Source organism: Peromyscus californicus, unplaced genomic scaffold (genome assembly GCF_007827085.1).
Source record: "Peromyscus californicus insignis strain IS unplaced genomic scaffold, ASM782708v3 Scaffold_7__1_contigs__length_154581171, whole genome shotgun sequence".
Taxonomy (NCBI): Eukaryota; Metazoa; Chordata; class Mammalia; order Rodentia; family Cricetidae; genus Peromyscus; species Peromyscus californicus.
In genome coordinates, this window is record NW_026294595.1 from 100,162,457 (window position 1) to 100,174,822 (window position 12,366).

The 12,366-nt window shown below is 43.5% G+C and overlaps 1 protein-coding gene across 2 annotated transcripts in view; it reads right to left on the reverse strand.

The window, feature by feature from the left end:
• Positions 1-12,366, reverse strand: part of Secisbp2l (SECIS binding protein 2 like) — a 51,150-nt gene that overhangs the window by 4,463 nt on the left and 34,321 nt on the right. For both annotated transcript variants that reach the window (XM_052723137.1, XM_052723136.1), the window contains 5 exons: positions 11,750-11,882; positions 10,127-10,289; positions 7,202-7,422; positions 5,527-5,681; positions 2,655-2,874 (listed from right to left, as the gene is read on the reverse strand). In XM_052723137.1, the coding sequence (XP_052579097.1) occupies positions 2,655-2,874; positions 5,527-5,681; positions 7,202-7,422; positions 10,127-10,289; positions 11,750-11,882 (892 nt within the window). The remainder of the gene's footprint in view (positions 1-2,654; positions 2,875-5,526; positions 5,682-7,201; positions 7,423-10,126; positions 10,290-11,749; positions 11,883-12,366) is intronic.

Genomic DNA, 12,366 nt, shown 5'->3' on the forward strand with positions numbered 1-12,366 from the left:
TATACACAACCAATCTAACATGTATTTCTAGCGTCTAGAAAATCTGACTTATAACACATGTAACTCGGCTTACACAGTGTGTTATACAACAGCGTTGACAAAATCATCTTTACCGACTAGGACTCCAGGATGAGTGCGGCTCTCCCTCTTCTCCAGGTTTATTTTTTAAATAACAATATCCAATTATCTTGTAGTCATTTGCACTTTACAGGAGTAATAAATACCATCATCATGTTGTAGTGAAAAGAGAAAACCACACCCAATACATATCAGCTTTACTGGCCACCGCTACACACACATCAGTGCAGACAGTACTGGGCACTTCGTCAGGACAGGGGATACAGAAAGGGAAACAACCAACCAGCCTTCCTTCCCTGCAGCTGCTTCAGCACAGGCCAGACCCTCCGACCCTCACTCCTACTACGGAGGCAGTCCACCCTCCTACATGTTCACCTCCTTAGTTAACACAATCCTTCACAGTGTAAAAGCACAAGAACCCGGTTGGTAAACCTTGGCCTATCTTTCTTCTTTATTCTACGCCTCTATCCCATCAAACTCATTCCTTTGTACCACTTAGCTCAAAAACTACATCTGGTCACTGCTGTCTTAACCCAGGCCTCAATCTCTCCGTCCACTCGCTGTATGTCCCTAGCTTATTTTGCAAGCTGGCTTTATCTCCGACTGGCTTTGGGTGTCCTTAAGACAAGAGGCAGACTCCTCAGTTCTTCTGAGCCCCTTATGACCTGACATTGCTTACCTGTCTTTCTGGTCCCATTGCATCCTGCCCCCCACCCCCACCCCCGACCATGCAAGCTACCCCGAGTATCATTAAATCCTTACTGCCCCTGCAGTCATCATAGGATAAGCCATGCCTCAGCATACACTGCTCTGTGGAAGTCCTGATGGCCACTCCTTGGAGCCTTCCTTCCTGACATGGAGACAGATGTCCACTGACTGAACCCACCGCACTTTACATAACCATTCAAAAGCACTTCCTGTTTGCTATTCCATCCTCCTCATTCCTCCCTCACTCCCACCACATCTGTTGTGGCTGCCACACAGTAAATAACAATCTGGAGGGAGAGGGGGAGACAGGGTTTCTCTGTGTAGCCTTGGTTGTCCTGAAATTTGCTCTGTAGACCAGGCTGGCCTTGAACTCACAGAGATTCAACTTCGTCTGCCTCCCAAGTACTGGGATTAAAGGTGTGCATCACCAGGCCAGGCGGTGGTGGCACATGCCTTTAATTCCAACACTCAGGAGGTAGAGGCAGGTGGATCTCTGTGAGTTCGAGGCCAACCTGGGCTACAGAGTGAGTTCCAGGAAAGGCACAAAGCTATACAGAGAAACCCTGTGTTGAAAATAAAAAAAAAAGGTGTGCATCACCACCGCCCGGCACTACATAACATCTTTAAAAATAGCTATTAAAGACTGATAACCTGTGTTTAATCCCTGGAAACCATGAAGAAGTGACTCCACAAAACTGTACTCTAACACCATCGAACATACTATGGCATAGGTGTGCCACAGCCTATCATGCACAAACACACACAATAAATATAATTTTAAAAATTAGAAATAAGTTATTATTTCATATATATTTAATTATGAAAAATAAAGCCTTAAAGACACATTTGCATTTCCTTCCATCAGCTTTTCTTTTTCCTAAAGAGAGGTTTAGCATTTAGCATTATTTCTTAGGTAGAATGTTAAAAACACAAACTAAGGCTTCCCAAGTGCTGGGACGAAAGGTGTGTGCCGCCGCTGCCCAGCCAGAAGCCTCAGGGGAGGTGTGGCCTTTTGGAAGAACTGTGTCACTGTCGGAAGGTTTTGTGGTTTCAAAAGCCCACACCAGGCCCAGTGTCTGTCAGTCTTTCTGTCTATGGACCTGGTTGTAACTCTCAGCTACTGCTTTAATACCTGCCTGCATGCCTCCATGCTCCCCACCATGATGATAATGGACTAACCTCTGAAACTGTAAGCCAGCACCCACCTAAATGCTTTCCTATATAAGTTTCTATGGTCATGGTGTCTCTTCACAGCAATGGAACAAGTGACTAAGACAAAATGTGATTAAATTCCAGGGTCTTAAAAGGGCAGTCTCAGTAGCCCTGATTGTCCTGGAACTTGCTATGTAGACCAGGCTGGCCCTGGAACTCATAGAGATCCACTTGTCTCTGTCTCTCAAGAGCTGGGATTAAAGGCGTGTGCTACCATGCCCAGCCAAATATTCTATTTTTAATAATAATGTTTAAACTGATTTTTTTACTTTATTTTTATTTATTCTATGTGTCTTTTATTAAACTAAATTTTAAGCCAAATAATAATAATCAAGAATAAGAATACATGGGCTGGAGATGTGGCTCAGTTGATGGAGTTCTTGCTTAGTTTGCATGGAGTTCTCGGCTTGCTCCCCAGTGTTTTATGAACTGTGTGTGGTAGAACACACCAGCAATCTGAGAACTTGGGAGATAAAGATGGGGTTGGGGGGTGGGAGGTATCTGAAGTTCAAGGTCACCCTTATCCACACAGTGAGTTCAAGGCCAGACTTTAAAAAAAAAAGGATAAAAACAAACAAGAAATACAATGGAAGACTATATACAAAGTGGTTTGGGCCACTTAATTATTTCACTTAAAACAGCATGGGACATCTTACCATACTCCTTTTCATTCACTTCGGAAATGGGCTCAGAAATAACGCTGCAGAAAGAAATGGCGCTGGCCGCAGAGGGGTTCCGGGAGTGGCCCATGTGGTGAGGCACCGTCTTCACGCTCTTCAGGGCTTCCTCCGCTTGCTCCTGCTCTGTTGCAGCAACCATGTCCTTATAGGCCTTCCTGGCTTCCTCGGTGAGCTCCACCAGTCTATTAAACAGGCTCTAAAGAGACAGAGGTTCCTCTGTGACCAGTCATTTTTTTTATTAAGTTTTTTACATTTTTAGTCCTGATGAAATTTGGACAGTTAGTAAACCACAGAACCTTACAAAATGCACCTAACACACACGTGGCTTATGAATACTCACAGGGTTGAGACAGGTGACTCTAACAGTAGCTTCTAAATGCAATACATTTCAAAGGTTCAGCAACCCCCCCCTGAGTCGGCACTCACTACACAGAGTAAGACCGGCAGGCATCAACTCTCCTCTTACAGAAACTTGTGTATGACTGGCACCTGCAGAGGTTTGGAACTTTTTGTTTTACAAAACAAAACAACACCAACCAATTAACAACACTGTAGCTTTTAAAGAAGACATTACATCTGACTGTGGGCATCACTGAGGAACTCAAAACAGGTACAGTTCTGTGAGGGAGGGGAGGGCAGTTTGGACTAGCTGAGTCTGTGAACACAACTAAGGGAGACGCAGAGAAACACAGGGCTGGTTTGGGGCAGGGATGGTCTTACTTGGGTTAGAACATGAGGGAATGAGCATGTGGAGGGAGGTGGTCAGGGGTAGAGAAGATGGCAGTTTCCAAGCGAATTTAAAGTCCTCTAGCCAAGTGTGCTGACAGATAGATACCTTTAATCCAGGCAGAGGCAGGCAGAGCTCTGTGAATTCCAGGCCTGCCAGAACTATATAGTGAGACCCTATTTTCACCCACCAAACAAAACAAAAAAAACAAACAAAAACCCCAACCTTTCTGCAATGCTCACTTGTGGGAAGAACTGAAAAGAGGCTAAAAGGAAGTTAATTTGTATAGATGGTTAGGGCCTGACAATGGTTAAAATATAACATGATTACCAAGCCAAGGGCAAATTATAAAAACAGAATACAGAGCCTGGAAATAGAGTAACCTAAACCTCCTCCCTCAGTAGAACAAAATCAGTATGAATGAGATAGATACCCGAAGTGAAATGGAGTGGAAATGGGGGCAGTCCTATGTTTAATAAAATGGCAGTATTTACAGAGCACTGCAGCCGCACTTCAATAGCTCTGTCTCATGACATTCTCAGGCACCGAAAGAGACGACCCCTACGACAAAGCCTAGTGCTTCCCAGAGCATCATTCAAAAAGACCTCATGCCCAGGAAATGGTTTTTGTAATTGCTAGGCTTTGTTTTGTTTTTTTGAGACAGGGTTTCACTATGTAGCTCCAGCTGTCCTGAAACTCACAGAGATCGCCTGCCTCTGCCTCCCAAGCACTGGGATTAAAGGTGTGCACCACTATGCCTGGCATTCCTGGCAAATGTTTTAATGTCCTGTTTAGTAAGAGACTCTAAACATGGCTTGATACAGAATATGTTGAATTTTATATATAAAACTGTATTTTAAGACAATTGGAAATGTGGTAATATATTGTGTATTAAATAAAATTTGCCTGAAGATCAGAGGACAGAACAAGACACTAGATTAAACACAGAAGCAAGGCAGTGGTGGCACACGCCTTTAATCCTAAGCACTTGGGAGGCAGAGATCCATCTGGATCTCTATGAGTTCAAAGTCATCCTGGACTACATGAGATTGACTCAGTCTAGGAGAAAAACAGAACCAGGCAGTGGTGACACACACCTTTAATTCCAGTACTTGAGATCTCACACCTTTAATCCCAGTATGTGGGAAGTCACATGCCTTCAATCCCAGCAATAGGAAGTAAGTAATATGGTAGGCCGAGAAAGGTATATAAGGCGTGAGGAGACAGGAACTACGGCTCTTTCAGGCTGAGGAGTTGGTGAGGTAAGAGGTGGTGGCTGTGGCTTGCTCTGCTTCTCTGATCTTTCAGCTTTCACCCCAATATCTGGTTCTGGGTTTTTATTAAAAGGAATTCGTGTTACAGGGAGAAGTCCAACAGGCTTTCTTCATTCTCATCGAGGTACGGCCATGACGTCGGGATCAGAGCATGGCAGAAAGTGCCCCTGGGCTGCTCAGAGGGCCAGAACTGTGCTGACTTCTAGGGCAGGAAATGCTGCAGCCAGCCACCAAACACATGCTTACTATTTGCTCTTATAGAGGAAGAAGAATGTTTAAAAGCAGCCCCTTCATGGACCACTAATAATGACAAGTGTTATTTGTAGTGTGTAACAAACCACGCATTTAAATGAAACCACTAAAAAAATAGGCATGAAGATTTATGGTTTTGATATTAAAATAGGTGTTATAAGCAGGACAGACAGAAACAGTTAGAAACTAAAGGCTATAAGGGAGGAGAAGAAAATATTGAAGAAAGAAGCTCTGGTCCACTCCTCTGAGTCACTAACTCACTCTTAGCATGTGTTAACAGGACGGAGAAAGAGAGTATGCCTCCCAAGTGTGTGTGTGTGTGTGTGTGTGTGTGTGTGTGTGTGTGTGTGTGTGTGTGTGTGTGTGTTTATGCGCATGCACACTACAGGCCAATGGCAGGAGTGTCCTCAGGGCCAGTCATCTCGTCTACTAGACTGGCTCTCTCACTGGCCCCAGAGACCCTTGTCTCTGGCTCCCCAAGGCTGTGAGGACAAGTGTGCACCACTTTGCCTGGCTTGAGGCGGGTGCCAGGGATCAGACTGAAGGTCATTTACTGACTGAACCACCTCCCTGATCCTGTCTCCTAATTTCTTACCTCAGCACCGAAATAGTTGAAGATTCCCACAACACTAACAGGAACCAGCTTGTTCACACAGCGTCCCAAAGCTTTCCTTCCAAGGGCAAACACAAAAGGAATCTCCTGTTCCCGGGCCATGGCTATGACATTGTAGAGGGCCTCATCCAGGCCACCTAAGGAAATCAACGTGGAGAGGCATCCATTCAATCACCTTCACGTCGGAGCTAACCAGGCTAAAAAACAGAATACTGCAGCAAAGCAATGTCTTACTTGAACTGTAACACACACACACACACACACACACACACACACACACACACACACACACACACACACACTGTCTTTCTTCAAAATTAAATCCCAAATTCCTTCAAACCCAGTATTTTATTTTCCCTATCTAGAAGGGTTAGTAGAGCAGGAATCAAGTTTCAATGCAACAAACATTTATTATGGAAAGATTAGTTGAAATGGTTAATAGGAGATAATTCTTTTTTTCACAGTCTAAGCTCCAGGAACAACTGCCCATATTTAGGGAGACAGATGAACAAGGTGGCATTGGTGTTTTCTCTGTACAAAGTCTACCACTGCTACTGACGCCTCAATCTGCCTGCTCCACCACCACGTCAAGCAGGGCTGCATACCAGGTGATGTACTCACGTGCTAGCTCACCAAGAGCCTTTCTGTGTGTGCTGGATAGCTTTATGTCAACTTGACACAAGCCAGAGTCATTTGACAAGAGGGAACCCCAATTAAGAAAATGTCTCTGGGTAAGCCAATGCGCACGCTCTTAATTAGTGATTCATGTGGGAGGGCTCAGCACACTGGGTGAGGACATCCCTGTGCTGGTGGTCCTGGGTTCTCTAAGAAGGTAAGGCTAAGGAAAGCATGGGGAGGAGCAAGCCAGTAAGCAGCACTCCTTCATGGCATCTGCATCAGCACCCGTCTCCAGCCTCCTGCCTTGAGTTCTTGTCCTGACTTCCCCGAATGATGAATTATAAGATGTAAGGTGAAACGAACCCTTTCCTCCTCAGGCTGATTTTGGCTATGGTGTTTTATCACAGCAATAAAAACCCTCCCTCAGATACTATGTAACCACTGGTTTCTAGGAGACAAATCTCCACCATAAGCAGAAGTTGATATCTTTACCTTTTTTCTGTATTTATTTATTTACTTATTTATTTATTTATTTATTTATTTGAGACAGAGTTTCTCAGTGTAGCTCTGGCTGTCCTGGAATTTGCTTTGTAGACCTGGCTGGCCTTAAACTCACAGAGATCTGACTGCCTCTGCCTCTCCAGTTTTAGGTTTAAAGGCATGTGCTTCTACTGCCCAGCTTTTTCTAATTGTTTTTAAAGAGGAAAAATCATTAAAGAAAGGTTATGTAAAGTTTTCAGAGAAGAACCTACAGATGCAAAGTGATGCACCTGACTACTTCTGGTTTGGTCACAGTAAGGAGACAGACACTTGGGGGCTCAACATACATACTTAACCACCGTTCACACATAAGGATTCCCTTTAGAATCCTGTCTTAATCACACCTACTTAAGTTTAGGTATTGGAAGACTTCTCGTGCTCAACATTTATTCCATAACTGTATTGTACAGACAGACATGTTCCCGGCTGCAGGGCTTGTTTCAATTCCCTACAATGCTAACGAAGAAATGATAAACATTTCTGCAGCAAGTGTACATACCCTTTGACTGGATCTTCTCACAGTTTGGGGAAATGATGACACACTTGATCTTGTTCAGCTTCATGTGCTTGGTGACCTCCCTCAGCCCCATGACCAGCCGCCGCCTGGCTTTGGCTCTCACGGGGTCCTTCTGGTAGATGCGCTCCTGGAAACTGACAAGCTCTTGCAGAAGGAGGGTCACACATTCATCGATTTCTTTAGAGAGAACCTGATTACAATATCTGGCAAGGAAGCAAAGAACCAGGTCATTCCATCCTAATTCATTTCCTGTAATTACAGACTTACATTAGGAAATATCTTTGAGGGAGAATACATCCAACATGGCATTTTTATAAAAAGTCATCAGTCTGTACAATTTCTAAACACGTCAATCAGAAAAACAGAAATACTGATTATCTTTGCTTGTGAATTTCAACTAAGGAGCTTTTAGTCCAGGACAGGCTGCCTCAGGGAAGTACTACCGAGCTCCTAATTACTAACTTCCTAACGATACAAACCGAATGCTGGCTTTCTGAGCGGTCACAGTTTTTATGTCCCTGTGATAAACACTAGCGGTGCCTCTAGTAGGAAAGCAATGCGCTTCTCTGAATTTCTTAGTAACAATCATCCGCTTAGGAGAAGAGGAGTCCCAACACTGCTGACAGTGGGAACTGGTGCAGCACCATGGAAATCGGAGCTGCCACACACAGGGCTCGGCTATCCCATTCCTGGGTGTAAACCTGAAGAACTCCAAGTTACCAGAGCAAAGAGATCAATGTGTACCCATGTTATCGCCATACTATCCTATCAGTTAAGAAATGGAACCAGCCTAGATGCTTTCTAACACGAATGGCTAAATGAAATTGATAGAAATTTATTAATATATACTGGAATTTTATTCAGCTGCCTAGAAAAATAAAATCAAGACATTTGCAAGAAAACAGATGGAACTAGCAATCATTATGCTAAGTAAAGTAACAGATTCAGACAAACACTGCATGCTTTCTCTTATGTAGAATTTAGATTTAAGTTTGTGTGTGTGCACAGGCGCACACCGGAGTACAAGTCATGAAAGTAGAAAAGGATCGAAGAGGGAGGAAAACAGAAGGTAATGAAATGTTTGTTTTTGTTTTTGAAGACAGGTCAACCACGTAGACCTGGCTGTCCTGGAACTCACTATGCATACCAGGCAGGCCTGGAACTCACAGAGATCTGCCTCCGCCTCTGAAGTGCTGGGATTAAAAGCGTGCGCCATCACACCCAGCTAAGGTAATGGAATGTAGTGATGTGAGAAGAGGACTATCTGGGACCAGAAAGTGAAGCAGTGTAAGGTGGGACATAGGAAAGGGAGGCAGCTGGAGGAGGTCATGAATGAGCACAAAGCATAATGATACCTAGGTATGAACATGCCATAATGAAACTCACCCCTTCACGGGCTACATTAAAGAAAAAAATCAAGGCGGTGGACAGTTCTTGTTACTGCATAGCCCATTGGTCCTTACAGTATACCCAATAAACCTTTTGCTAAAAGAAAAAATGTTATAAAACATGCCAAAAAACCTAAAAACACTTCATCCTTTGAGCCTGGATAAGTCTCAACCATGAAAGCCTTTCCAATAACGAAAATAAGTTTAGTTAGAGGTTCTGAAAACCTATGGTTATGGATGATGAACTCAATAGGTAAACTGAGGCCTTGGGGTAAAAGTCACAGGCTTTTACATCCAACAGAGCAATCAGAGGTCATCTGAACATGTCGGCTCTATCAGAAAAACAAAGTGTGTGGTCGCTGTGCACTTAACTGCAGGGTGAGGAAGTCATCCAAGTTTACTTGTGGACCATCGACCATCCTAACTCTTATCTCACCTCCACCAGAGGCAGGTAGTCTACGTCATACGGTGGAAGACATGTCCAGGGAATGTCACATTTTATATGAAAATGTTTAAGCAAGTAGGACACAATTTCAGAAGATAGAAATGGATGGAGTGAGGAAAGATTAACCATCATAAACACTCAAAGGATTCAACATCCAACTACATTTTCTTTCCTGTTTCAAGCTGTTCGTTTCATACATATGTAATTTATTCTCCATGTGTTTCATTTGCTCCACATCTGCTGCCTGACATATAATTAGCTGCTCAGAGCCTGAAGAGAGGCTTCTGCTCAAACGCTAGAGCTGAGGAGCGAGCAGAACAGGGCAGAGGCTGCCAGACCACACTGACTCTCACTCCAGGATTCCTTCAGAAGTCATTTTTAAAGGTAAAACCACTTCATCCACACAAACACTAAAATACGTCACAGCAGTTAAGATTAGTGATTCCCTAATTATCCTAATTCTTAAACCTAGACATATTTGCTTACAAGCAAGAGCTTGGGTTGACTGTGTTGCTCAGTGGTCAAACACTTGACCAGGAAGCAAGAGGCCCTGAATTCAATCTCTAGCACAAAATGAAAACAAACAGGAACAAAATGACATGGCTTTATGTGACAGACTCAGGGTCTTAGAGAAGAACCCTATTATATGTTATTAACTGATTAGCAAGCTTTTCAAAGTACCTGTATTATATGCAAAAAAAAAAAAAAAAAAAAAAAAAAACACAACCCAACCCCAAAAGTACTTGAAGGGGCAAAACCCACGGTACATTACATTCTATATGCACATATACATAACACGCATTTATAATATACATCTGATGTAAGAGGCCAGGATTCTGGGATAGAAACACCGTACGTGATAAAGAAAACCTACTACTGTGAAATCCCATTCCATGGATGCTGACATCAGAACTGCTTTAAATAGACCCAAACCCTGTTAAACAAGAGAAGAGCAGCCCAACCCCTGCATTCCACCTTGCTCTGCTTACTAGGTAACAAGGATACAAATTCAGAACAACCAAGATCCTTCAACTGTTTGACCTCAGTATTGAGAGAAAAAAACAAAAAACTTACTCTCGAAATCTTTTGCTGTGGATTTTGGTTATCGTTGACGATGCCATCGGGCTGCCTATGCCAGAACTGGCAGGAGAGCCTTGCGACACAGGTGTCATACAGTACGGAGAGTTCTGACTTGCTGGAGACAATGAAGCATCACTGGGCATGCTCAGTCCAGTATCTGGAGATGAGAGGTGAAAGGGAAGCACCTGACAACTTCAAACGCTAAGAAGCCCCAGGCGGACAGACAACTTAGATGGTAGACATACCCTAATTCGGGTCATACCCTAATTCTCTGGAGTAAGTAAGTTACGTATTTTTCTATCACAAATCATTATTCCTTACAAACTAAAAGAATGAAGTTGAGATACTATCATACCCAAGGAAAACCAAGCACAACTTAGAAGTTTCCACAGAGGAGATGGGGAAGCAAACTTATCTAGGACACAGCTGCCCAGAGACCTGTACCTTTCTGCATAGCATTATTACACATCTCTATCTGGCCATCTGTTTCTTAAATCTTTCTAATTCTATCTGGTAGTGGCAATGACAACCCATGTCACTCATTCTCTCCTGACTCTCCAGGCCCCACACCTGCTCACCTTCCCCAACTCTCCAGGCCCCACACCTGCTCACCCTCCCCAACTCTCCAGGCCCCACACCTGCTTACCATCTCCTGACCTGCTCACCCTCCTGACACCTCTCCTGACTCTCCTCTTCCCCACCTACTTATCTGGCCTTTGCTTCTGTGCTTTGGCAGCAACACTTTTAGATGCAAACTATCAACTCCATCAATTCTTACTAAGTTACTGCTTCTCTTCAACAGGTAAATTCAAGAACTGAATTTGTATATTAAATCTAATAATTAACAAAGTCACACATTAATCCTATCTGTTTACCAGATTATCAGCCTTTGATCATTCTGTTTTCCTGTCTCTTCCCTCTACAACTCACTGAAGACCTTTTGTATCTATTAATCAAAATCAACGGGATGAATGGATGAATGCGCACACATAAATCTAAGGGGAATCATACTGAGAATAAAGGGGAACCCAAGCCAAGCACATCCTAGATAAATGAATAAACTTATCTGAAAGTACTGAGAAACTCCTGCTTGACTTCTGTGCAAATCAGATTTACCCTGCTGCAAAACGCTGTGTGGCTACTTACTGTACCAGACAGAATCTATCTGCTGGAACTACATGTCCTGGGTATGAATAGAATCTTTGCTCTGCTTTGCAATTCTCTATTCCTTGTGCCTTATGTATTAATTCCCCCAAAGCAAAAAAGGAAAACAATAAAAAATGATTTGAAAAACATTCCTATAAAGAAAACAACTGGTAAATAGTGTTCCCTATGTAAAAGATGATGAACGAGAGGTCTTATGATAATCCCAGGAGTCCCAGGCACTGGGAAGATCCTAATGTTTGAGATGTTACCACAAATGATGGATCTGGCCTCCAAAATGTCAGAGATCAGATATGTAACACCTGTCTACCCTCTCAGCCATCTGTCTTCAAAAAACCCCATGCAAATCCATGTACATAAAATACAGTGTGCAACTTCTGCTTGAGGCACAGCCAGCAAGGCTTCCTCTCCGTGGCAACACTGCAGACAGCTATGGCAGAGAGGTGCCCTTACCTTCCTGGGAGACAGTCTCCTGAGGCAAGTCACTGGTGAGGTCCAAATGCGTTTCTGTTGGCTCCTCAGCTCCCAAAACACTGTGTTCCACAATCAGACGTCCCTTCTTCTCCTCTCTTTCTTTCAAAATAACCTGAAATCCATTGCACAGTTCTTCAATTACCGCTCATTCTTCAGCTAGGTACAAGCTACTACGATGTCACACTAAACACAGGCACAGCCCTGAGGAGCTCAGTGGGCTGCATTACCCCGCTGCACAAAAGCTGACCTGTACAAATGTGACTGGTATGTCAGACACTGGAAGTGGAAGGGAATGCTGCACAGAGAATACAGGGAGAGTGTGTTGAGGGTGCACAGCCAGACACACTTCAAATAAAGGGGAGCAGGGTGCTGAGAACACACAAACACGCCACATCAGCCTCAATCTGGAACTCCTAGGCGACCAAGTAGGATTTCCCAAACAGTGACTGTAAGTTTGGAAATCCAAACTGTAAGTTTGGAACTCATACAGTTCACGTGACTTACACTCTACAGTTTTCATCTATTCAGGCATGAATTGCCTCACTGACCCTCTAATACTAAACCAAAGCAGATACTACCATCCATTTATAGGGAAG